The following is a 27,276-nucleotide window of genomic DNA, read 5'->3' on the forward strand; positions in this document are numbered from 1 at the left end:
GCTAAGTGGAATGAGACTGAGTCCTGGGAAATAAATTACTATTTACCTAATTATTTAAATTATATTCACGTATTGAAAGGATAACACATTTAGGCAGGCAGGCTAGAGACTAAGTTTTAGAAAACAAACTTTAGATTGAATTCCCCATAGGCAAACTATAAATTTACAGTGGTAGGATATGTTCCTACAAAAAAAAGGTATTAATTAAATTTAAAACTTGTTTAACAGAGCCTAAAGCTTAATTAAAAACCACATTGTGAAACAAAGTGTAAACAAAGTTCTAGGTTATTGCTTGATATTAATTAATTGAAGCATTTCTATCTGCCTAGCACTGTATATAACATTACAAAATAAAATCCAACAACACAATAAAAATATAAGGACTCAAAAAAAAAAAAAAACACCACTATGAGTAAAGAATAAAATTTTTAAGAAAGAATGGGTCTAAACTTGAAAGTGATAAAATAATGAATGATATACGAGTAAATGGAGCAATTTGTTCACTCTTGTTCATTACTCTGCAACTCAAGATCATCCAATTAAATTTAGTGACAGTAAATTCAAAATAAGGAAAGAGAAATACTATTTCATACAACATATAGTAGGAATTCATTTTCAGGAATATGTCAGTTGCCATTAATACTGATGGATGTTAAAAAGAGTTTGAGATACATTCATGGAGCTTAGCTCTAACAACAGCTGTTAACGACAACCATGAAATGAAGCCACCACGTTAGGAATCCTATATACTTGAGAACATAAGGAGAAGGCAGTCGCCTTCAATGTTTCCTTCTTGGATACTTCAAAACATATTTCTGGCCACTGTTAGAAACAGGAAGTATCGGATCCAAAAAGGATCTTTATATATTCCAAGCCAAGAGAGATTAAAGGCAATCATATGGTTATCACAAGCAAAATTAAAGGCAATCATATGGTTATCATAAGAAAAAATCAAAGTTCTTCTTTCCAATATGTTTAAAAGGGAAAATCACGAAGGCTAGTACAGAACATGCAATTTCCCTGTGTTTGTGTGCACACACTCATTATAACATGTTGACTTAAAAGAATGCTTCATTATTCTATCCATCTCTGCTTCATGTTTTCACCAGGACTACTTTTCACAAGAATGTGAAATGTGAAGACATGATACCATTACCTGCCAAGATTTCACATTCTAGCAGGCCCAGTATAGTCGTTTGACAGTAAATCATTTTAATGAAATAATTTAAGTCACAGTGAAACCTTTGCACAAGATGATTTATCTGTTTGCAAGGGAATGTGAGGAAATTCCATTTGTGATTGAACTGGTGAATGGTGACTTTATTAATGCATTTTTTGCAACAAAGATTAATGGACGAATAGTAAGTCAACTGCAGCATTTGATGTCAGGTTAGAACAGGCACTGCATTACCTAAAATGAAATATATCATAATAAGATCTAATGCCATACTATCCATTTAAAATACTTTTAGCAGCCTGTTTTAATGTTGGCTATTGGATTCTCTCACCATACCAGAGAAAATAAATCTCTTGTTTTTGGCATATATACTAATACATATCATTTGTGTCTCAAATTCTACATTAATATTTTGAAAATAGTTGTTTACATTTCATTATTTAAAACATAAGTTAATTTGCTATGCTTTGCTATGCTTATTCTCTTGACTCTATATTATCATGGAATTCCTTTGTCAAGCTTCTAGTAGGTATGGAAGCCTCTTCCCAATGGCTGGATACCTTAAACAACCAAACTGTAATAAAGTACAAGAAGGGTCTTTATTCAGTCCAAGGTTCAGTGTATGGAATATTTTAGCTGCATAGTCTCAGAGTCTTTCATCTTTTCAACCTTCATGCACACCTTTTTGTTCCTGTCCTAAGGGCTGAGTTCTTGATATTACTCAAGGATCCTTTAACACCATACGCAGTCTGGGCCCAGTAGGGATCGCCTCTCCACCTACACACCTCAAAGAGCCTTACACTCTACTACCTCCAACCTCCTGGTGGTCCCTGGCCCCAGAGAAGCTCATTTGACCTCAACCAGAGCCAGAGCTTTCTCCATTCTAGCCCCCACCTGGTAGAATGAGCTCCCAGAGGAGATCAGGGCCCTGACCGAACCTAAACAGTTCCGCAGGGCCTGCAAAAGGGAGCTCCTCTGCCAGGCATTTGGTTGAGGTTGACCCAAGCCATCACTTCCAATTGGCCCCCAAGCCCCCCCCCCTCCTGCTATGACTGCTGTAAATCTACACAACTCACTGGGTCTCAGTAAGAGTTGAGCTGAGGCTTCTTTGCAGTTCCGTTATTCTCTCATGTTATTGTTATTATTATGTTAATTGTTATTGTTGTTATCACCTGTTACCATATGTTATCTGTATTTTTTCCTGTTTCCTGTAAACTGCCCTGAGCCTTGAGGGAGGGTAGTATATAAATATAACAAATAAATAAATAAATAATCTGGCGTGCCAGGTTGGATTCCCTGCTCCTCCACATGTAGCTATTTGCGAGACCTTGGGTTTGTCAGAACCCTGATAGTGGTATTCTCACAAAGCAGTAAAATCAGGGCTCTCTCAGCCCCAGCTACCTCACAGGGTGCCTGTTGTGCGGAAAGAAAGGGAAGGTTTTTGTAAAACACTTTGAGACACCTGGTACAGCAAAGTGGGTATTTATTTATAAACTTTATATTAAGTTATTATTTATTTATATAATGTATATTATATTATAGTATATTTATATACATAAATATTTATTTATAAAACCCAACTCTTCTTCTTCTTCCTGTCCACTGAAAGGGAATAGGAAAGGGGATAGGATCCTGGTGGGGAAACTCCTGAAAATTGGGAGATGGAGTGTGGGGAGGGCTGGGGCCTCAGTGGGGTACAATGCTGTTGAGACTATCCACCTGCAGGCTAGCAATCCGAGGATGCTGAGAAGTTTAACTTTCCACAGGGATTGTATCACTACAATTATGTACTGTTCTCAATGGTGGTATGTTGTCACCAGACTGCCCATTTAAATAACCACACAAGGTGGCTGAAACATGCTGCTGATCACTGGTAGTTCTACCCAACAAGGCAAAATAGTATGAAAGCTTTCAAGTTTCCTAGAACTCATTATTAGGATGAAGTGTGTGTGTGTGTGTGTTCCTATGTTAAAAGTTCCTTTAAAGTTGAACTCCGGCATTGTAGGAGAAAAGGTCATTAGAACTTCTTTTTGTGCTAAGTTTTTTTTAACTTGCAAGGAGTATTTTTAATTAGTATTCAGTGGTAATATGCCCCATTCCACTATCTCATGCATCTGCAAGTGTTGATCCAGGTCCGTACAAAAAACTCCTTCCTTTTTATAACATTGATATAATCAATATATGGAGAAGTTTTGTTGTGTTGTAAAAATAAAACTGTTTTATTTTGGGCCCACATCAATTATTGAATTATTCTGTTTTCTTATACACTCCTACCTTTCTTTTAAAAGCCAGCATAGGTCCAGATGGCTTGAGAAGCCATAGACGCTCAATCCACTACAAGTGTTTCACACTATGCATGTTTACACTTTGTTCAATTAGACTAACACTCACAGTTAGCGAACGCTTGAAGTACACGGAACTACTGGCCAGCTAATTGTTCAACAGACTCTGCTGAGGAAGGTTGAGCAAACTGCCTGCATGAACAGGTCTGACCTGGGAGATGGCCAAGATGTCCAAAGGAGAACAAGCTTACCGTGCAAAGAAGAGATGTAAAACCGCCAGCCACACCTCATCCTGGCCAATCCCTACATCATAGCAGTCTCTCAAGAGTACACAGACTGCAGAGCACTGTGGAATGTTGTTGGAGAAGACACCCAGTTTACATCCATCCCCAGCTTCGAGTCTGCATCTCAGGGAGGCCTGCAGTTTACCCATCATCCAATCCCTACAGCAGCAGCTGTTTGAAGGTGGCAATTAATACCAACCATAAGCCAACTTGGCAGCAGCTTTGGACATTTTTTTAGAACATGGGGCAGATGCCACATTGCAGAATGATGACCAGAACAGCCACATGGGTCAAAGAGCAACACATTGCAACCAAGTCATTATCGTTTCCCTTGATCATCTAGCATACAGCAGTGCTCCTAACCTTCCCACATCTTCTTAGCAACTATCAAGCCCCATACCTGTATTCATAAAGGGGTAACCCTTAAAGCATGAGACCAGCATAAGCCTATGCTGGCTGAAGCAGCTCAATTCAGAAGTGATGCTGTCACAACCTATGGTATCAGACAGGGATCATGTGACTGCAGGATGTTTCATCTGTTTTGCTCTTTGTGAATTGGTATGTTTTCTGACTGCAAGTAATCAGGGGTCATCTGGCTTGCAATCTGATCTCGCTGGAAGTGAGTGAGGGCAAGTTAGTTTCCCATAGGATGTGGATTGCAACTCTTTGATATTGTTTAACATTTTGTGTAGGATAAGGTGCAGCCAGAATGTTTATCTGTGGTTATTAGGGTGGAGTGAGAATTGGTGTTTCTCTGAGTTCCTGCCCTCGAAGTGCAGATTGGAATCCATACCTGCAAGAAGCAGTCACATGGTTCCAGTTGTGGGAACAGAGCTGACAGCCAGTCCCTAGGTAGGATTGTAGTTTTTATGTGATTTTGATGTTGGGGGCGGGACTGTCAGAACAGTATATTGGTTCTGTATTGCAAAATGCTTTCAGATTCATTAATCCTTTCATGTTCATCTATTTTTGTTATGCTTTCTATCAATAAAAACTCTTCTGCTTAAGATGCAAAATGGTGCATATCTAGAAATACACACAAATTGTGAAAGATGCCATCTTGATAGGAACTTGAAGGATAAACTATGGTAATATTACAGGAAAATGCTGATATATTTTTGTTTGTAAAAAAAAAAAAAATAGACAGGTTAGAAGTAAGCCTTCAGGGAATAGGAGTTTTTTGCCCTTAGAGAAATTATTTCCATAACTTTATAGGGTGTGTTTCGCAACTTTATCCCTCTTATGACTGCTTATGGCATTCACATGCATTTAACTTTGCTGTCACTTTGGCACTCTGATATCAAACACAACCTACATTTCAACCCAATCCCTTGTCACGATAATGGTGCATTTGATGAGACATTCATTTCTCCAAGAGTCTTGCAGAGTATAGAAGTGCTTCCTAAAAATTGATTCAGATTTTATTTTCCTCCAGTGTCATTTTATGAACACTCACTGTAGTTATAATGAAACTGCATCAAGCTGTTAGCAAAAGATTCCTATACTTCTAAAGCTCATACCTAACTCAAGGAAAAACTTGCTCCTTGTATTCTTCGTTACAGTGTAACAGAATAGATATGGATTATTTTTTGATTTCTCCTGTAGGATATACATTAATTACTTTTTCTGCAAATTGTAGTTATTGCTGTGTAAGAGATGTAAGAGCATTTTTTCAAGGAAAGCATTTAAGTTGCTTAGATAATTTTCAAGACTATGTTTAAAGTTAAAAGTTTATCAGGCAATGCAATAGCATTTACGTATGACTGTTTGGTTTGCTGGGAATTGAGTGGCCAGCCTTTAGGTGGGGCCTGGAGAAATCCAAGGGCCATTTTGCACGGCTTCAAAGTAGCAGAATGGTTGCTATTTGGAAACGCTACTAATTTGCCATAACCCACGACGTCGTAGACAATCTGCAACAATCCTGAAACCAATCAGCAAAAAGCGCTTCGTTGTGGCGCTTTCAGGGGAATCCAGAAAAGTGGATTCACCCTCCGGATAGCGATACACTCCTGCAACCAATCTGCAACAGTAGCGCTAAAGACCTGTGCATTACCATTGTTGCTGGTTCTTCAAAGTCCCTCCCCCTGGCTCTCTCCTCCAAACTTCCGGCGAAGCGATCGCCATTTTTTTTTCTCCGAGCGAGCGGGGATAAACGCACCGGCGAGCCTCTTTCTGTTTAGAGGCTTCCCTGGCTTCAGTCCTTCACCTTTAGTCACTAAGCACAAACCACTGAAAAGCCCGTTTGATGAAATAAAGTCCCTTTATTTTTTACAAATAAATTCAGCCGAAAATCAGGCCCGTGAGAGGGGGGGGGATTTTTTTTTTATCACTCGAGGCAGCGTGCAAACGATCATACAATCAAACGACAGCTCACATTAGGCAGCTGGATGGGTCTCTCCGTAGCAACGAATCTACCTAGATTCGTTGCTATGGGTCGTTTTTTTTTAAAAAAAAAACCTTTCTTAAAGGGAAAGGGGCTGTTTGGGAGCATGCTAACAGCTGCCCATTGGCTGCTTGACGGCCAGGGGCGGGACGAGCTTGGCAATAGCGCTTCCTTTCTAGCGATTTCTGCCGAGACCGGAAGCCTGTGGGAAACGCTAAAAAACGCAACTGATTCCACTACAAAGGCAGGTATGCATAACGACGAATTCCACTATTTTAAATGGCGATTTTTCATTCCGCAAACAATTTGCAACAAAGATCCCTGTGCGAAAAGGCCCCAAGAATTACAGCTCATCTCCAGACACCACAGATGAGTGAGGCATAATACCCCTGTGGCATAATACCCCTGCTGAGCTCCTTCCCCTCCCCAAACTCTGCCTTTCTCAGGCACCATTTACAAATCTCCAGGAATTTCCCAAATCAGAGTTGGAAATCCTACTGGGAACACAACAAACGAACAGGAACAAAGTCTGGAGAGATTTTTGTACTTCTTCCTTTCTTCACACTTCTGAATTAGAAGAAAGAGTCAACAACAACATTAAGAAAAAGATTTGGAGGAAATATAAGTAACAAATTTAATTTAAAAGGCTACAAATTTAACATGTTCCCAGTCTGGATATACATGCTCAGGGACTCTTACCCAACACTCCAGAGAGTGCCCAAAATGTTCTTACATTGACAATACAATCTATACACACACAAAACCTTGTTTTCAATCTGAACTGTAGAATAATTTTTCAGGGAAATTATTTTGAAGCTAGACAAATTCATAATCTGCATCAGGTAACTAAATTGTTCATAATGCAGTGGTTGGTGAAGGCAACCACTTGTCCCCTTGATCCCTGTCAGTCTTGGCTACTCAAATCAGGTGGCCACATGATAGGAGGCCAGCATGTGGATATTATAAACCTCTCCCTGTCATCTAGGGAGTTTCCCAGGGTGCTGAAGGGGGCAGTGGTTTGCCCTTTCCAAATGAAATGAACGCCTGATCCATGGGACCTGGACAACTGCGACCCAGTCTTGCATCTTGTGTTTCTGGGTATGGTGGTTGAAAGGGCCACTGCAAATCAGCTTCTGGCATTCTTAGAGGAAATTTCGGCACACAACCCATACTACTCTGGCTTTCATCCTGGCCATGGGGTGGAAACGGTGCTGGTCGCCCTGACAGATGATCTCTGGTGATGACTAGGTAGGGGTGGTTTGGCTATCTGTTGGGGCTGTTGTTTGATCTGTCATGCTTGTTTGATGTGGTTGACCACAAGTTGTTAGCAAACCCCCTTGCTGGGGCTGGGATACGTAGGACAGCCCTCCAGTGGCTGATCTCTTTTCTCCAGAACAGGTCACGGAGGGTTGCTGTCCGGGAAGAGTTGCTGTGCCCCTTCTGATTCCCTTGTGGAGTTCCACAGGGGGCAATTCTCTCCCCCATGCATTTCACATCGTTCTTTAACTCACCTTCCCTTATCCTAAACCCGGAAATTGCAGCTGGTACAGAATGCAGAGGCATGGGTCCTCATAGGAACACCTTGAAGGGCCTATATCTAGCCAGTGCTGAGGTAGCTGCATTGGTTGCCAGTTGTGTCCTGGATCAAGTGTACGGTTTTGGAATTGACTTTAAGGTCATCCACAGTCTAGGCCCCACATATCTGAGGGACTGCCTATCACCTTATGCCTCCTCACAGGGACCTTCACTCTACGGGTACAAATCTTTTGGTGATTCCTGAACCACAGTAAGTACACATGGCCTCAACTAGGGCCAGGGTATTTTCATTCCTGACCCCCATATGATGGAATGATGTCCCGGAACAGCTGAGGGCCCTGCTGGAGCTTCCATAGATCTGCAAGGCCTGCAAGATGGAACTGTTCCACTGGGTATTCGGTTGAGGCCAGGGAAATTAAGATCAGGGGGGCCTCTCCTTGGAATAGCTGGGACATTAGGCCCACCATATTTATACATCTCCAGCAGAGACACAGGATAGGGGGTGAGGTTTGCTGAACCAAGTGAAGCGGGAGGAGTGCAGGGAGCTAGAATATATTTTTGACACCATGGGGATTGTAATGGCTGGGATCAATGCATTTTATTACGGATTTTTTATTCTGTAACCCACCATGAGCCAGTAAGCCTAGAAGTGGTGAGCAATAAATCTAATAACAATAATTATAATCATCACTAATAGGGATATACTTTTGGATAGTAACTAATAAACCAAATAACCCAAAAATATCACATCCATTATTTTTATTTTATTTTATTTTATCCCGCCTCTCCCTGAAGGCTCAAGGCGGCTCACATAAAACCCCATCTAAAATCTATAGCAATAGACAGTAAAATTACAGTGATTAACAACCAATTGGTCAACAATAAAAACAACAAGTGATGGCATAATCCTAATCATCCAGTCTCCGCATCCTTAGCCACAGTGAGGTGGTGGGAAGCTGACACTCGCTACCGCCAATTTGTGAGGAGGGGCCTAATCCTCCTCACCACCTGGCCTCAGCCATAAGCCTGGCGGAAGAGCTCCGTCTTACAGGCTCTGCGGAATGCTGGTAATTCCTGCAGGGCCCTCAGCTCTTCTGGGAGCTCATTCCACCAGGATGGGGCCAGAACCGAAAAGGCCCTGGCCCTGGTTGAGTCCAGGCGGGCTTCCTTGAGGCCGGGGATGACCAATAGATTAGCCCCCGCAGAGCGTAAAGCCCTGCGGGGGATAACATCATAACTAATTCATATTGAACAATTAATGATAGGCAGCAATAAATATTAATGGTAATTAATAAAATATAAGGAATTAGTCAAATATAAGGAACAAGTTCAGGTACATGGCTATCAATGGCAGCTGGTGTTTAATGGAGCTAGTGGGGTAGAAACAGGACAATCAATGACAGGCAGAGCCACCTAATTCTGATTTTGTCCCCACTGTCCTCCCTTGCAATAATGCTAATAAACATTTAAGTACTGTAGTGCAGTTCCTTAACATTTTACTGATACATATGCAGGTGCCAACCTAATGCAAACATTATTTGGAAAATCTATGCAGGAAAGAGATCCTACAACACACAAATATCAAGAGCTGTGATCTATAGTTAAGGTGACCAGATTTTAACATTGGGAAAGCGGGGGGGGGGGGGTCTTGATTAAAAATTTGGTCTTATGGAGCAACAAAACATTTCATAGAACACATAGAATGCAAAAATAGTATTGTAATTTTTTTTTTAATTTCAACATAAGTACAATTTGCCAGGTACCCCCAGATGTCCCTCCAAAAGTGTGACAATCTGGTCACCTTATCTATAGTACTGCAGTAGAGCTTGCTGAAATTAGGAGCCCCCCCTGGAGATCTGTATCATTTAATGTATTGTGCTAGTATTATGTTTTGCTTGTTTAGTTTTTAAGTTTCTGGCTGGTTTTACAGCTCTAATCCTATTACATTGTTTACTAACATTGTTTTGACTCACTCTGTGAAACCTGCCTGGAGTTCAACTGGATATGAGCACTTAGGTTTCAATTCAATCTATAATGTGCACATACAGATATCCCAGTTTATAAAATCCTATGTGTATTTAATCAGAAGTAAGTGCAACAATACCCCACAGTGCAATTAGCTGAAGGATGTCAAGTTTTACTTAAGTCAGGAAGCTTATAATTTGGGGCATTGTTTCTTTTGTACATACAATATCCACATAATGGCCATAAACCTTCTACCGTACCTTCTCAGAGGCAGAGAAAAGTCTAAAGAAGCCTATCTCCTACTCACTTGGACCGTTTATGCACTGGGAACTTCAGTGCCCCAGCTCCCGTGCAGGAGCACAAATCAGGGTTAGATAAGGTGCATGGGGCCAAATGCTCCCCCGTGTGGGTGCAGGAAGAGGTGGGGCAATCTGCCATGACTAAAACTCCAGCTGGTAGCTGGAGATCTCACACTATTGTAACCGATTTCCATGCAAACTCAGTTCACCAGAAGAAAATGGCCACTTTGGAAGGTTGATATTACCCCACTGAAGTCCCTCTCCTCCCTAAACCCCACTTTCCTCAGGCTCCACCTCCCAAATCTCCATGTATTTCCCAATCTAGAGCTGGCAACCCTAGGAGAAACACATAATTGTGTGACATGAACATGCATAAACCACAATGTCCTGACCTGCAATGGTACAGGCCTGATTCTAAACATGGCAGAGATATTGAGGCCTTAAAGAAACAGTATACTTTGATTCATAGTGGCTTTGGTAACAAGGTTGCCAGGGCACACCTAGCAACTGGTGGGAAGTTCAAGGGGGAGGATGAGTGGCCATGGCAGTATCTGCCATCATTTCCTGGTTAAACCATGACATTTCCAGCAATTCCTGGAGGTGCCTAGTCCCTTCCAGAATTTCTCCAAAAGTGACGTCATGGCACAGAAAATCTGACTTTCTAAAAGACAGCTGTTGGTGAGTGGCTAGTTCCTTCAAGGTAGCTATCGATGTCATCTGGAGAGCAGCTGGATTTCTAGAAAAGTACCAGGCCCCATTTGGATGTCGGCAACCATAACTCTAATGGACACTGAGATGTAGTTGAGACAGTATTATCAAAAAGAAGTGCACTGATTAGGATTAAATTTCTGAAATCTTGTTGACACCCATCACTTTGGAATTTCACTGATAGGGTTGTGAGCCTCCAAACGGAGTCTGGAGATCTAGGATTACAGCTGATATTCTGGCAACAGAGATAAGTTCACATGGCAAAAATGGCTGCTAAGAAAGTGGAGTCGATGGAATTATATTGCACTGATGAAGTCCCTTCCTTTCTTAAATCTCACTGTTCCATTCCCCAAAATCTACAGGTATTTTCCAACCCAGAGCTGATAACTGTATTCACTGGCTTGAAGGAGGCCTTCTATTTCATTCCATACTAGGGGCAAAGCCCATTGTATCCAAGAATACAACGGGCGCTAGAGCTTGGCAGTGGGAAGAGGAAGGGGAGGAGCTGTCCAGTCTGTAAGGGCATGGGGTTGAATGTTGAGACCTACTGCACAGGGTTGTTGTGCAGATGAAACAGGAGACAAAAAAATACCAGTTTCATCTGCAGAATAACGCTGTGCAGTGGCCTCAAACGTGCAGAGAGTTGCAAAGAAGAAAGACACATTGCTTGGCTGTGTCTAATCCCCGGCCAGAGCAGTATTTTAAGTGAGAAGGGGCTTTTCTGTAGCCTCCCTGTCACGCAACTGTTTGGCAGAAGGGGAAAGTCCCCCTCCCTCAAAAGGAAGGCCCTCAGTCTCCCCTGCGTTGCTCTTGGAAATGCCTCCTTCCCTCAGTCAGGGGCTGTCAGAGGCTCCTTCGCAGCAGGCCTGAAGGGGGGGAGGGGAGGGAGCACTCTGCAGCCTCCGGCCAGCTCTATCAGGGTTCCGAGGCAATTTACAGTTGGACATGACAGTTAGGACAGCCTTGGGGCTAAAAGGGCTGGCACAGCCTGTCCAAGCCTCTGTTCTCACCCTCCTTGGCAGCCCTACTGACCTCCTCTCCCTTTGGTGGTCAGTAGCAGACTGGCAGCCATTTCTCCAGATTGCCCCTGGCTGGATGGAATTTTGGTCTGTCCTAGTGAGGGGCCAATCAGAAGGCGCTTCACACCTTCCGATTGGCCCCTCCGCTTGTCAGTCCAGGGCCATGGGACCAATTCTTGCCCTTCCTCATCACGGACTGAGCCCACCCCAACATCCCTTACTGTTTTATTAAGAGGGAAAAGATATTCCATATTATGTTATCTATGGGTCTACATTTTAAACATTGTACAATAGAACCTTGCAATGCTACAGAATGAGGGAGGATGTGGCTGATGACAACTGCAAAAATTCCATCCCCTCTCAACGTTATTTGCATGAACAATGAGCAACATAGAACAGAGACAAACAGATTAGGACAAAATTGCAGAAGACACAAGAGATTCAAGGTGACAATGGGTACAACTAGGGATGCAAACAAACTGGACATGAATCAAATTTTCCCATGAAAATATATCAGTTCGTGTCTCCTGAACCAAAGTTCAGGGGAGGCTCTTCTCCCCAAAATTTCATGGACCTTTGTCTGGTTCGGAGAGTTGGTTGGCAGATATTTTTGGTTGACTGCAGACAGGTATGTACAACCCACTGTCAACTAGAAATGGCTGCTGTAAGCCATTTTGCTTCCAAGTGGGACAGAGCAAAATCAATAACTGAGAAGGCTTTCAGCTATTTTGGGCTGGCAGCAGGATGTACACACTGCTCTGCTGTGGCTACAAGCAATTTCTGTACACCATTCCCTTACCTCCCACTTATCAGCAAAGAGAACCAAAATGTACCAGTCTCAAACTAACTGGCTAATTTCCTAAGGACTGGGTTGGGGGGGGTTGGTTTGGGAACACCCTGAACTGAACTGGAATTTTCTGGTCTATACCCATCTCTTGTTACAACATCTCCTAGGATATTTCATGTTCCTTCAAATCGACTGCAGAAGTCTGGAAGAGTGACCTTCCAGAACAGTCATGTTCTCCTGACAAACTCATATGAAAATCACGTAGAAATTGGCAACCCTAGGTTTAACCCTTTCCCAGCTTCTCCAATATCCTTACACAGTACAAACTTTATTGTGCTATGCCATAGACCATCACAAGGTTAAATTCCATCCCCTTCAATGTGGTCGGAGCCTCCGGGGAGGGCGGTATATAAATATAATAAATAAATAAATAAATAAAATGCACAGTAAAATTGTATATAACAGCTGATAAGCTTTTCTAATACAAATTAATCCATCTCTAGCTGCTATTAATCCTGACAGGGGGAAAAACAGGTACCTTTCCATACAAATGTAAATGGGAGAGATCTGTTTGTGTTTTAAGCTAGACTCTAATCATTCCCACTGTGTATTTAAAGGGATAAATAAATACAAAAGGTTCCACATCATTTGTTTTCACCTGTATTTTTGGATTGACCAATTCCTGCCTTTTTGTGTTTTTGTCTCTCTGCCTGAAATCTGGCTGTGTGATGTTCTTCACCAAGTAATACAATCCCCAAAGTAATGGGAGCAGAGGATTTAAAACAAAAATAAAAACCGTTTACCATCAGAAATATATTTCTATAATTGAAACCCATGGAAATGGACACTTGTAGTAACAATACTGAATAAAAATAATAAATTTTAAATCAAAATGAAATGCAAAACATTGTACACGCTTCCATCATGAGCACAATATCTTTGGTCCGCATTAATTATTGCCCCTAAATGTAAGTTAATTGTCCCCCAAAATTTTAGCATTTGTTCTTTGCAACATGGGTGTCTTCCAAGTGCCTTGTTTGTTCAGCTGTTTTTCTTCCACTTATTGTTGATTCAGTTTGTCTAGTAATAACTCTGCACAGTGTCACTTGGGACTACATTCTAGTGCAAGCCAATGCTGAATGAATTTGGAGAAAATGAGGCGGGGGAAGAGTCCATACTGCATTAATTTTTATTCAAGAGATACCAAAAATCAAGAGATACATTTTGGGTGTCCCAAACTTTCAGGAATGCCTTGCTCTGTTTCAGAAATGTTTGATAAAAACCAAAACATATAATTAGAAATCTCCAAATAGCCCCTAGCGATTCAGTCAGTGAGCAACAGGGAGTATGTTTTTACTTTTTACATTTTTGACCTAACCCTATCTCCTTCACTAGAAAATGTCATTTTTCACTCCAACCAGCAGGCAGTTCATTAAATGTCTCTATATTCTGAAGTGTTTTTTTCCCCTTCTACTTGCCCTACAGAAATGTTTATGCAACCAGAACTATTTTATACTTTTGGATGTATTTATTTTTCCATATTAATAAAAAAGCATGTGACCTAATTTGTATTCTACCTTAATTGTTGCTATTGCCCAGATTTTTTTAATCAGTTATTTTTAAGAACTTAAAACTATTATGTGACTGACAAGCAGCTGTGCTTTGTTCCGTAATGTTCCTAGCAAAACTTCTCAGCAGGGACCCTTTTATCATAATACCGGCAAAAATACCATTTTCACAGCAAGAACAAGAATGTTCATCTTCACTAAGGTACTAATAAAATGTAATAATAAGGAACATAATAGTTCTGGTCACACGGTACTTATACAGTGGTTGATAAAGTTGTATCTCTCACCCAGAAAAACTGTTGAACTGACCCCACCCCACCCTACCCCACCTTCCAACAGTCTTTCTTCATGCACTTTGGAGGAAAGACAGCTGCTTTCTACATAAATGGAAACCTTCTCTTGTCTGTACCAGATCAATTTCTTTCCGTAACATCCAATGCATTGGACCAGTAATTAACAAATCACTTGACCCCTTTTAACCAGGTTTCCGGCCTGACCATGGGGTAGAGACAACACTAGTCGCCCTGACGGATGACCACCACTGCAAGCTAGACATAGGCAGGTCAGTGTTGCTCGTACTGTTAGATCTGTCAGCAGCGTTTCACACAGTCAATCACAACCTCTTAGCTCACCAACTCACCATCACCGGGATACAGGGGCAGCCCTCAAATGGCTGATCTCCTTCCTCCGGGGTTGCGGACAGAGGGTAACAATAGGAGAGAGCATATCTAACTCTCACCAACTCACATGTGGAGTTCCATAGACAGCAGTCCTCTCTCTTACACTATTTAACATCTTTATGCACTCTCTTGTTCAGCTGGTGCGGAGGTTTGGGCTGGGTTGCTACCAATATGCAGATGAAACCCAGCTCTTCCTCCTAATGGATGACCGCCATGACTCTTCCCCAAAATCCTTAGCCAGATGCCTGGAAGCAGTGACGATGTGGCTCAAGTAGAAACTTCTGAAGCTCAACCCTTCAAAGATGGCTGGTGCTGGGTAGGAAAGGACCAAGCAAGGAAGTTTACTTGCCCAGCCTGGACAGAGTGCAACTAGCAGTAGCCCACTCTGCCAGAAACATGGGTGTGATCCTTAACACCTCCCACTCCTTGGAGGCACAGGTCACAAGAGTAGCACTGCAGGCTTTCTACCACCTATGCCAAGCCAAGCTGCTAGCACCCTACTTGGCCCCAGAACACGTAGCCAGAGTGATCCATGGAAAGGTCTCCTCTAGACTGGACTTCTGCAACTCACTCTATGCAGGCCTACCCTTATCCTTGATCTGGAAACTGCAATTAGTTCAGAATTTCAGGGCCAGGATCCTCACAAATAGACCATGAAGATTCCACATCCGGACAGTACTATAACAGGTGGCTGCCAGTTGAATTCCGGATTAGGTTTAAGGTTTTGGTAATTACCTTCAAGGCCATTCGTGGTCTGTACCCAGTGTACCTGAGAGACCGTCTCTCTGCCTATACCCCCAAAAGCACACTATGCTCTGCCACCACCAACTGGCTAAAGATCCCTGGCCCCAAAGAAGCACATTCGACCTCAACAAGTGCCTTCTCTGTCCTGGCCCCCACCTGGTGAAGAGATCAGAGCCCTGCCTGAACTCCCAGAATTTTGCAGGGCCTGCAAAAGGGAGCTCCTCCAGCAGACATATGATTGAAGCTAATCCAACTCAATAACATCTATGGGTCCCCCCATCCAGACACACACCCCATGACCTGAATCAATCTGACCTCCCTTTGGGTTCTGTTAAAGGTCTTGATGCTATGAAAATTGTTGTTCAATTGAACCAGTTGTAATATTCTGTTAATCTTATAACCAATATGTAGATAAATAAATAAAATTGGGTGTTATCTGAAAAAATAGCTGAAATACATTACAAAGTATTTTTAAAAAATCAACAAGACAGGAAACCAGAGGATTTCTATTGATTATATATTGGATTCATTACTGGTCATCACTGAAGAGGAACTAACGAGCCTGTTGATGCGGGTGAAGGAGGAGAGTGCAAAAGTTGGCTTGAAACTCAACATCAAGAAAACGAAGATCATGGCATCCTGCCCTCTCAATTCCTGGCAAATAGATGGGAAAGAAATGGAGATAGTGACAGATTTTATTTTCCTGGGCTCCAAGATCACTACAGATGGAGACTGCAGCAAAGAAATTAAAAGATGCTTGCTCCTGGGGAGGAAAGCTATGGCAAATCTAGACAGCATCCTATAAAGCAGAGACATCACCCTGCCAACAAAAGTGCGTTTAATCAAGGCTATGGTATTCCCAATTGCAATGTATGGCTGTGAAAGTTGGACCATAAGCAAGGCGTAGCATCAAAGAATTGAGGCTTTTGAACTCTGGTGCTGGAGAAGACTCTTGTGAGTCCCTTGGACTGCAAAGCGAACAAACTGGTCAGTCCTAGAGGATATCAGCCCTGACTGCTCCTTAGAAGGCCAGATCCTGAAGATGAAATTCAAATACTTTGGCCACCTCATGAGAAGGAAGGACTCCCTGGAGAAGAGCCTAATTCTGGGAGCGATTGAGGGCAAAAGAAGAAGGGGATGACAGAGAATGAGGTGGCTGGATGGGGTCACTGAAGCAGTGAGTGTGAACTTAAATGGACTCCGGGGAATGGTAGAGGACAGGAAGGCCATGAGGATAATTGTCCATGGGGTCGAGATCGGTCGGACACAACTTCGCACCTAACAACAACAACAAGAACACCGGTCATCAGTCCATGAGTCAGGACTCTCAGGTATGTTATCTTTACTCCTTTGGGGAGGGAGATGTTGCACAGGTACACATGCACACAAAGCACAGGAATAATACTTCTTGTTTTTTTTTGCATGTAAAATATGGTTGCTATGTCCCTCGTGGCAACCAGTGGGGGATAAGGGGACTTACCAGAAGTGGGAGGGAGACCCAGCAAATATTACAGCAATGTGCCTATGTGACTTCAGACATGACTTCACCACAGTGATGTCATTGGGATGTTCTGGTATTTGGTTAAAAACTCTATGGCAAATTTGACTTTTACCACAAAGTTTTTACCCAAGTACTAGGGTATTGCCCCAAGATTGTTGACAAGATGATATCATTTCTAGGTCATGTGGGAAGTGACATAGACAAATAATTGCAATGCCAACTGGGTCTCACTCTTTTTCCAGAACAATCTAGCTGGCCAGTTGACTAGCAGTGAGGTAATGGGACTTGGTGGCAGGAGATTCCCCCTACCCCATCACCACCAGTGGGTCTGGAAGCCCTAATGCGAACTGAGAGGAGGAACATAATACCATTCTGTGGTACAGAGGATTCTTGCATGGCTCTATAAACTCAGAATTATACAGGTATCCAGCAGCAATGTAAAGACCAACAATGTCCAACAAGCTCTTGTGCATCACAGCTTACTTCTTGAGATGTTATGGAAAGGAGATAATTCATTTTTTTTATCGTAAAAATTTTTACGATAAAACATTCAAAGGCGAAGGAAAGAACAGAGAGAGGTTTTGTATGAATCTTATAATAAATTATGTCTCAGACTTCACAACTATACTTCTTGGTGCATGCCTTGTACTTCCTAACCCCATCTTTCTTTCTAATCTGCAATTCACTGTCCTGACCTTGACCCTGCTTAGATCATAATTCTGATAAGAAGAAGAGTTGGCTTTTATACCCTGCTTTTCACTACCCAAAGGAATCTCAAAATGGTTTACAATCATCTTTGCTTCCTCTCCCCATGATAGACATCCTTCCAAGGTAGGTGAGACTGAGAGCTCTCACAGGACTGCTCCGTGAGAACAGCACTGTCAGGACTGTGACTAGTCCATGGTCGCCCAGCTAGCTGCACATGGAGAAGCGGGGAATTAAATTGCAGATTAGAAGCCACTGCTCTTAACCACTACATCCATCCTACATTACTGGATCGAATAGAGAGGGAAATCACTCATATGATTAAACATGCCTTTGAATTCCATCAGCAAACTGAACTATGGGATAAATCTCCATGCTGCCAAACTTGTGTGTAAATGAAGAGAGGGAGAGAGAAACCACAGAACTCTGAAGCCAACTTTTAAATTCTGTACCATGGATAAAGGAATAGAACATGCACATACATTTCTTTGGAAACACCTGAGTATATTCTTCAGTGTAGAAAAACAATGTCAGATGTTAGAAGGACATACCAACAATGGAGAAATAAATCTCCTTATCTGCAAAAGGTTGGAAACCAGATACAAAAGGGCATCTGATTTCTGGAGTTTATTTGAAGTAAATTCTCACTGGTGGGATCACAGAACTGACACCTGTGAGGGATGAAGTAGACCTCGCATACGGTTAGAGCACTGGATTTGACTTTAAAATGAGCTTAAGCAGATACTCTTGCTCAAGAAATACCGAAAAAAGAGGAAGAAATACAGTGAAAGAGAAAAATATGACAAGCATTCCCACTGCTCAACAGAAGATACTGTTTGTTCACTAAAGAGTTTAATCTCATCATATTATGCAAATAAATGCTAGTTCTGTATTTTAGCAATGTCAATGTCAACTTGCTCAGTTACCTTTGAGGTAAATGACCATCATGCTGTATACAATTCCAATATGAGAGCTAACTTGCAAATCTGCTGCATCAAGAAAACCATTGAGTGTGTTTAGGTAAAATCTTATTTTTTTTCTTCTATTATTCTGAACTTCCACAACCTTTTCTGATGTTTAAGGAGAACCTGATCTATTTTTATATGATCACAGCTTTCTATCCAACTAAAAATTTCTAACAGTTGTGTAAAGACAGCAACTATATTTAATCACAGGCCTTGATGTGCAAAATAAAGGTTAGTTCCTAACATAGCCATTATACAACATACAGCAGAAACTGAAACTATGGTCAGGATAAACTTCACATACAAGGAAATATTTCTCAAATTGTATCCCAAACACATCCATACATGGTGCAGCTGATTATGTCAACAGCCTTTAGAAGTGAGCAATGACATCAGCATTGGTTGAAAAACCAAGACCAACACATTAGATTTGTTTTTGCTACACAAAGTGTTAATACTATGACTCTCAAATAGCCTGACCTTAAAAGCACTTATTTTGTATTTTTGCCAACTTTAAGAACACAATTTTTTAAATGTCAGAGACTTACCACGCAACACAGTGAGTCTCGTAGACACACTTATTTCTCCAACACTGTTGGAAGCAACACATTCATAAATAGCTTCATCTCGTGGAGTCCGTAGTGGTTGTATTCTGAGAACTGATCCAGATCCATCATCAAATTCTATTACCTATTGAAGGAAACAACAGCTGTCACAGGTGTTGTAACAAATGCCTACCTCTCAGCTAATCCCGGGTACATCTGACAAAGTAGCCCTAGTCTAAATTATTCTAATGTCCCATACTTTGTGTGAGGTAAACTAAAGAATAGCTGATTAAAGTAGTTCTAAAGGAAAATATAGCTGTATTTAAACACACTTCATAGTCAAATTAATGCAAAGTTTTGAACTCAATCTGGGTTTGTAAATATTTAAACAAAGGACTAATCTAACTGTTAAATTATTAATGTAAAATCTTTACACCTCTGGCTTGGGAAATTCCTAGAGATTTGGGAGCAGAGCCTAGGGTGGGTAGGTTTGGGGAAGGATGGAACCTCAGCGGGGTATAGATATATAACACTCTTATACCCACCCAAGTTTTAATTCTCAGATAACTCCAGGCTATACCTGGAAGCTAGTAACCCTACGCTCTATCTTTCAACTTAATAGCTTTTGAAACAAGTAAAGTCCAGAATTAAATCAAATGAATAAAATTCATTAAAAGCATCAATTCATCAAGCATCAACAGTATTTAAAACATATAATTAAATGTGCTACAGCTGCAGTGGGGATTTGAAGACAGAAACAATAGCAATAGCACCCCAAGCTATGTCTCATGAGACTGCAAACCTATCTATTTGAATCTTTAATTGCCACTGTTATCAACCAATATGATCTTAGTTTCGCCTGGACTGAACTTCAGTTCATTGGCACTCAAGCAATTCATTACTGTTTCCAAACACAGATTCATTGCCTTATTGATTCTGTTGAAACAAGAAACAGAGCTGAATGACATCAGCATACTGATGACATGTCACTCCAACATTGCAAACTCTGCAATGATTGCATATAGATATTAAATAGCCTGAAGAAGAAATAAGGGACACCATGAGATCCCAAAGCCAAGCGCCAGATGTCTAAACATCTACCCCGCCCAGCATGATATTATTCTACTACTAGAAAGCTAGCTAAGAGTAGCTAGAGTTGGGCGCTTCAGCTACTAAAGCAACCGTTTGCATCCGAAACAGCCAGTGCCACAGCACAGGGGGAGAGGGACGGCGCCGGCGCACCAGTTGGCACAAGCATGCGGGTGCTGAGCTCTGCATCCGTATGCGTGTGCTGACTGGCATGACAGCGCCCACACCGTCCCTCCCCACCCCACGCTGCAGCACTGGCTGCTTCGAGCGTGAATGGAGGACAAAGCACCGAACCCTAAGTGGAACCACTGGACTATGTTATTGGCAATGCCCAACTCAGAATAAGTTGTCTCTATCCCAAAGAGGACTGTTGATCGGGATGAGCAGGGAAATTTCAATCCCAAACCAGAAATTACTATGGGTTTTCAAATTAAAAATTTAAATTCTTCCCTTTACTATCAATTCTCATTGGCTTGAACAACAATCTATGGCACCTCTAATTAGCTATCAGAGAAACTATGGGAAAGAACACAATTTGTTGCAACCTAGAAATAGACAGACAAAAAATAATAATAGAAAACTATCTGGTACACCTAACTATCCACAAAAACCCCTATGATGCTGAGGGATCCGACTGGTGAGTCAAAACACATAAAGGCAAAAAGTAGCTTGGGAAAACCACAATTAGTTCACCACCTCATCCCCTTGCACCTATTACAAGGAATACCACTTTCACATTCAAAAAAGAGTGATGAAAAGACAGAGGTCATCCTTGAGTATCTACAAAACACACTGCTAACAACAGTAATACAATTATGTTTCTTTCCTCACTGAAGTACTATTGGATTAAGCAAATAACATTTCAGCAAGTCAAAGCCTTCAAATTTAAAAGTTATGCAACATTTGGATAACAAACAAACAGAAACAAATGTTAGACAAAACTCTGATGAAACAGTCCAAGCCAGATTTATGCAGGATTCCAATAAGCATGAGTATCTCCTGATTGTGATATGGTTCTTAATTTACCTAAATAACTAAAAGAGCTAAAATTTGAACTGGGAAGAAGAGAGGGTTCTTATATGCCACTTTTCTCTACCCAAAGGAGTCTCAAAGTGGCTTATAATCACCTTCCATTTCCTCTCCCCACAACAGACACCCGGTGAGGTGGGTGAGGCTGAGAGAGCCCTGATATTACTGCTCGGTTAGAACAGCTTCATTAGTACTGTGGCAAGCCCAAGGTCACCCAGCTGGCTGCATGTGGGGGAGTGGGGAGTCACTCGGCTTGCCAGATTAGACGTCGGTGCTCCTAACCACTACACCACGCTGGAACAGTGTGAATAGTTTCTGATACTGAAGTGAATTGTACTGTCTGTTTGTGTAGCATTTGCAGAACATATCCATGGCCCCTTAGAAGTCACTGTGAAATAGGGATTTCCTCTATAATGAGGTCAACTCCTGCTTTAAAGCATGGTTTTGCAATAATCCATGCCCAGTTATCTCCTAAGATTTTAAGGGACTAGGGAATGTATATCCAGTGGGACCAGAATTCTCCATGGTAGTGCAATATCACATCTGTGTTGCAACAGCGATAGGAAAATGTCTCCAATATAGTTTCACAATCAGAGATCCCTTACCACTCCACCCAAAACCCCCAAAACCAAAGTCACACTGCACCAAGAGGTTATGTGAAAGAATGGAGGAATTACTAATTTATGGGAGAAAGTATGATATAGGGTTGAACAAGAATCTGAGAGACTTAGTTTGAAATCTCCATGGAGTATTCTTGGGAAAGTTACATTTGTCATTCTAACCTGTTTTACAGAGTGGTTGTAAGGCTAGGGACGGGAAAACCAAACATACTACCCTGAGCTTCTTCAGGAATTATGGCATTAAAAAAATTGATATATAGAGAGATACCCTCTATAGCTGTCTTGCATGGGGTCTACAAAAGCTGGCCCCGGCCCTAAAACAATTTAAAAAGCAGATTAAACCAAATAGAAGCACCTTTATAAAGCTCGTAATCCAATGAGTTTACACAAGTGCCTAGTAAAAAATTTAGAGGAATATAGTAAATGTATTATTGAATTCAAATTAAAGCAGAATGCTTCTGTTCTGTTGTTAGGCAACTGTAACCGTATTACCAAATAGATGGGGAAGAAATGGAGATAGTGACAGATTTTATTTTCCTGGGCTCCAAGATCACTGCAGATGGGGACTGCAGCAAAGAAATTAAAAGACGCTTGCTCCTGGGGAGGAAAGGTATGGCAAATCTAGACAGCATCCTAAAAAGCAGAGACATCATACTGTCAACAAAAGTGCGTCTAGTCAAGGCTATGGTATTCCCAGTTGCAATGTATGGCTGCGAAAGTTGGACCATAAGGAAGGCCGAGTGTCAAAGAATTGAGGCTTTTGAACTCTGGTGCTGGAGAAGACTCTTGTGAGTCCCTTGGACTACAAGGCGAACAAACCGGTCAGTCCTAGAGGAGATCAGCCCGGACTGCTCTTTAGAAGGCCAGATCCTGAAGATGAAACTCAAATACTTTGGCCACCTCATGAGAAGGAAGGACTCCCTGCAGAAGAGCCTAATGCTGGGAGCGATCGAGGGCAAAAGAAGAAGGGGACGACAGAGAATGAGGTGGCTGGATGGAGTCACTGAAGCAGTAGGTGCAAACTTAAATGGACTCTGGGGAATGGTAGAGGACAGGAAGGCCTGGAGGATCATTGTCCATGGTGTCGTGATGGGTCGGACACGACTTTGCACCTAACAACAACAACAACAACAACAGCATCACCAGATTTCAAATTATGGTTTCTGCCAATAAAAGACAGGGGGAAGGGGGTGCTTTCCAGGGCTAGTTTGATCTCCCAGTCACCATGCAATCTCCCAGTCACCATGCAACAGATCATCCAGATGGGCAGTGGCTACCAGATGATTCAACCATAAAAGTTGCCTGGGCTCAGCAGCCTCCTCCAAACAATTTGCAAGACTTGGCCAAGCTTAGCAGTAGCTACTACAGAACTCATCCAAGCAACTTGCTACTTTATGCTTTTTGCAATTTGGCCAGATTTTTCCCAGGGAGAGACTGATGGGGCAAAGGAGGAGGGAAAGTGTGATGTACTGGTTAGAGGTCTAGTTTCCAGTCCCTACTTTACCACTAAAGTTTGCTGGGTGACCTTGCAAGTCACAGACTTTATCTAACCTACATCACAGAGGAGGACAGGAAGAGAGTAGAATGGTGTAAGCTGCATTGAATCCCCATTAGGGAAAAAGGCACGGTATACATGCAGTGAATAAAGCTATAGATTGTGAGGGGAGACGAAAGTTGGCAGGTAAGTGAGCAGGAGAGGGGGGAAAGAGAAGACACAGGTTGCCAGTAGGACTGCAAAAGGGAACAGTGTTGGGAAGGGGATACAGGAGAAAATGAAGTGATCTCTGCAAGTCCTTGTGGGTTCTCCTCTTGTTTCCCACTATTTTGTGATTTGTGACTAATAGCCGATAGGCTAAATTGTCTATTTATTCCCTTTTCTCCATCAGGCAGAAAATATGGATTTCCAAAATACAGATACTAATAATATAAACATACCGATCCTGATTCCATTTCTGACTTATGACACTGTTAAGCACTCATAATCCTCTCATGTCTACGGTTCTGCCAATGAGTGCACGAGGTCAAGAAGGAATAAGAATGCAGCAAAGGGTCTGGATCAGCCCCACATTGTTTCACTAATATTAATATGAGCAATATTGTGATTCTAGGATACTGATCCACTTTGCCACTTTTTGACAGGAGAAAACAAAAACCTATATTGGTGATCACATGTAAGAAACACACCCATTCCTAATCAGAACAAGGCTACTTCTCAGTGCTACTGATTTCACCTATTTAATTCCATCGCCAGCACTGCAGCTACAGTTATTGGCTGGCTTTTATACGGCATTCACCACAGATAACAGTTCTTTATACATCTTTCTGCTTCCCCTGCCCTCTCTGATAATCACACCATCATTCAAAGTTAGCAGAATTCAAGGGAGGGAATAGGGAAATTTAACAATTCATAATATACTTCAGTCCAATTTCTGGACAGTAGTTGTGTGGAGAGTCTTGAAATTCCTCATGATAAATATAACTTCTGTTTGTTGTTTTGGTTTGATAAAAAGTTTTAAGTATCAGTACTGTTGTTTTTAAATGATCGCTGTCATGAAGCAATGGGGAATAATCAATTAATATTAAAGTAAATGTTTTTCAGAGGAACAGAACAATGGACCTAATACCTCAAATCTTTGATTGCTGACTTTCTTGCCCTTTTTATTCCAGACAATTTTTGGTCTTGGGTCTCCCGAAGCTTGACAGATGAATGATGCAACTCCTCCTGAGACCCCTGTCTGGTCAACGGGTGTTCTTGCAAACTTTGGTGGTGCTAAAAAAGAAAAATAGAAAGATATGTTTCTAAGCAAGATATAGCCAAAGGAATGTGTCAACTGTCAGAAGGAAATAAGAGGAAATATTACTTCAAGAAGAAAATTAACCTTTAAAATGAAATACTAAAATGGAATGATAGTTGATACAGCGTCATTTATTTCAGAATTTCTACATGGAAAATATTTATTGATAGAAATTTACAGGCTATATGTATATCAGTCATCACCATGTGATTATAATACACACTAGGTAAAAAGTGTCTGTCCAATAAGCAATTGGTGTATGTAGGTATATTGGACACTCTTCTCCAACACTGCAGTCTTCTTCCAATTTTGGAAGATTGCATCTGAAATTTAAATAGGAGACAAGAGATCCAGTACAATGTCTGCAGCATCTAACTCTTATCTTTGTTTTCCATGAAAAAATCTTTATTATGTGTGGCTCAGCACTAGTGAAAGGTCACTATTAACAAGGAAAAGAGCACCAATGTAAGAACTTGTGTTTTTTTTCATTATCCATTTTTTTAAATCTCTTTATGGCAAAAATGAACTGTACAATAATGATTATTTCATGGCTCACAGCTTCTCACATCTGTATATTTTGAACAAGTAGGGATCATTCAGAAGTCATTAGTCCCAGATACATTTGTGAAAACTACAAAATGAATAAGCATTGTGAGTTCAAAATTAGTTTTTCCACTTATATCTCTATTTCCTGTAATTAAAAAATAAATTACAAATAAATTTAAGAGCTTCAGTGTGTAACTGATCATTTGAACTTAAGTCAGAAAGAAAGTTAGGAAGAAACAGAAGAGCCTAGCATAAGTGCTCAAGGAATAATATGCAAAAGATGATATAATCTGTAAAACACATCACCAGACACAAAAAAATTAGAATCCAGTAGCACCTTTAAGACCAACAAAGATTTATTCAAGGCATGAGCTTTCGAGTGCAAGCACTCTTCATCCGACACAAAGTATGCATCATAATATTTCTGGGGAAACAATTGGGAAAGGAGAAGAACTCTATCCTTGTCTGACATCTCCCACCTCTAAATTCCCCAAGTAACTTCTCCCACAGGTTTTCAAGTGCCCTTGTGCACTTTTTCTGAAATTACTGTCCATGTATATTGTTTTAAATAATATATAATCCAACATTCTGCCTTCATGTGAGTCACCAGGATGGCTAAGAGATTTTTAAAATGTGCTTAGAACCATTAAAACCAAATAAAAATATGTCACTAAAACAATTAAAACCAAGTTAAAATAAGCAACAATAAATTTAAATTTAAAAACATTTTAAAACAACATAAAACAGGAAACAGTGACAACTGAGGGGACAAAAGTATTTGCTGGAGGAAGACAGCAACAGAAGAGGACAGGTGAGTCTCTCTAAGGAGACAGTTCCAAAGTTTTGATGCCATAATCAAGAGAATCAAACCATTATAGCAGTGGTCCCCAACCTGCGGGCCGCGGCCCGGCACCGTGCCACGAAGGACATGGCGCCGGGCCGCGGCTCCCTCTCCCCCCCCCAGCAGTAAAAAACTCCCCAGGCCGCAAGCTTGCGGCCCGGGAAGCTTCTTACTGCGGGAGGGCGGGGAGAGGGAATCAGGGCGCGGCCGCGCCCATGCGGGTGCGGCCCGATGCGCGGGCGCGGCCCGCGGCCCGGGGGCGCGGCCCGCGAGTGCGGCCCGATGCACGGGCGCGGCCGATGCGTGGGTGTGGCCCGCGCCCCGATGCCCTGCTGGTTCCCAACCTCAGAAAGGTTGGGGACCACGGCATTATAGTATCATATCAAATACTCCCATGAAACTTACTTTCTCTTCAGCAATGGTGAGGGAAAGGGAGAGACAGACACCCGAAGGTATGTCGGGTATCTACAGGGGAGCCCAGTGGGATGCTTCCAGTGGGAGGGGAAAGCATGGGAGGAATCAATAAAGCCCAACCACAGGGGGAAGGCAGTGAGCAGGATGGCACTATCAAGGAATATATATATGTGAATACAATAGGACTCACTTCTGAATAAACATACTAAGGAGCAAGTTGCACAAAAGGTATACATCCCACCTTTCTCCCCCCCCACCCCCATCCCCATCGGTGAGGCTAATTTGTTTAAACCTGTTTTTTTTTATTTCCCTGTAGTCCACCCTCCAAACGCAATAATTGGCACCCAAAGATTTGTTCAGCGAAGTTAAGCAGGAGAGAAGGGAGTTATTATTTTAGGAATATACTAAACATAATTTGTGTTTGCAGTTGAAACGAGACATATCCCCCTTAGAATTTCAGTGCCTATTCAGCAGCCATAGCTTCCCTGAGCACCTAAATGTTTTTTTTTGGGGGGGGGGGGGTTCATAATGGCTGAGCAAAACTGACACTAAAGAATCAATGACTCCTAAGGTAAATGTTCATCATTCAATATGGAGGTAGTCAGCAGGTTCAATGTGAAATGAGACTCTACATGAATGCTTGGCATAAGCAGCTAGTAGCATGAATCAATACAGACCCTAAGCAGAGCCCAAATGAAGCATTGCTTTAACTTGTTCTTTACTGTGTAATTACACAATAATGTTACTATGCATGCACAAAAAATAAAACCAAAATCAAAATGGTGAACAGCATG

The 27,276-nt window shown here is 41.7% G+C and overlaps 1 protein-coding gene across 46 annotated transcripts in view; it reads right to left on the bottom strand.

Moving 5' to 3' along the window:
- The window catches only part of PTPRD (protein tyrosine phosphatase receptor type D), a 1,533,354-nt gene that overhangs the window by 292,062 nt on the left and 1,214,016 nt on the right, over positions 1–27,276 (bottom strand). For all 46 annotated transcript variants that reach the window (XM_077344981.1, XM_077344985.1, XM_077344991.1 and 43 more), the window contains 2 exons: positions 24,511–24,656; positions 19,152–19,293 (listed from right to left, as the gene is read on the bottom strand). In XM_077344981.1, the coding sequence (XP_077201096.1) occupies positions 19,152–19,293; positions 24,511–24,656 (288 nt within the window). The remainder of the gene's footprint in view (positions 1–19,151; positions 19,294–24,510; positions 24,657–27,276) is intronic.

Source organism: Paroedura picta, chromosome 7 (assembly GCF_049243985.1).
Source record: "Paroedura picta isolate Pp20150507F chromosome 7, Ppicta_v3.0, whole genome shotgun sequence".
NCBI lineage: Eukaryota > Metazoa > Chordata > Lepidosauria > Squamata > Gekkonidae > Paroedura > Paroedura picta.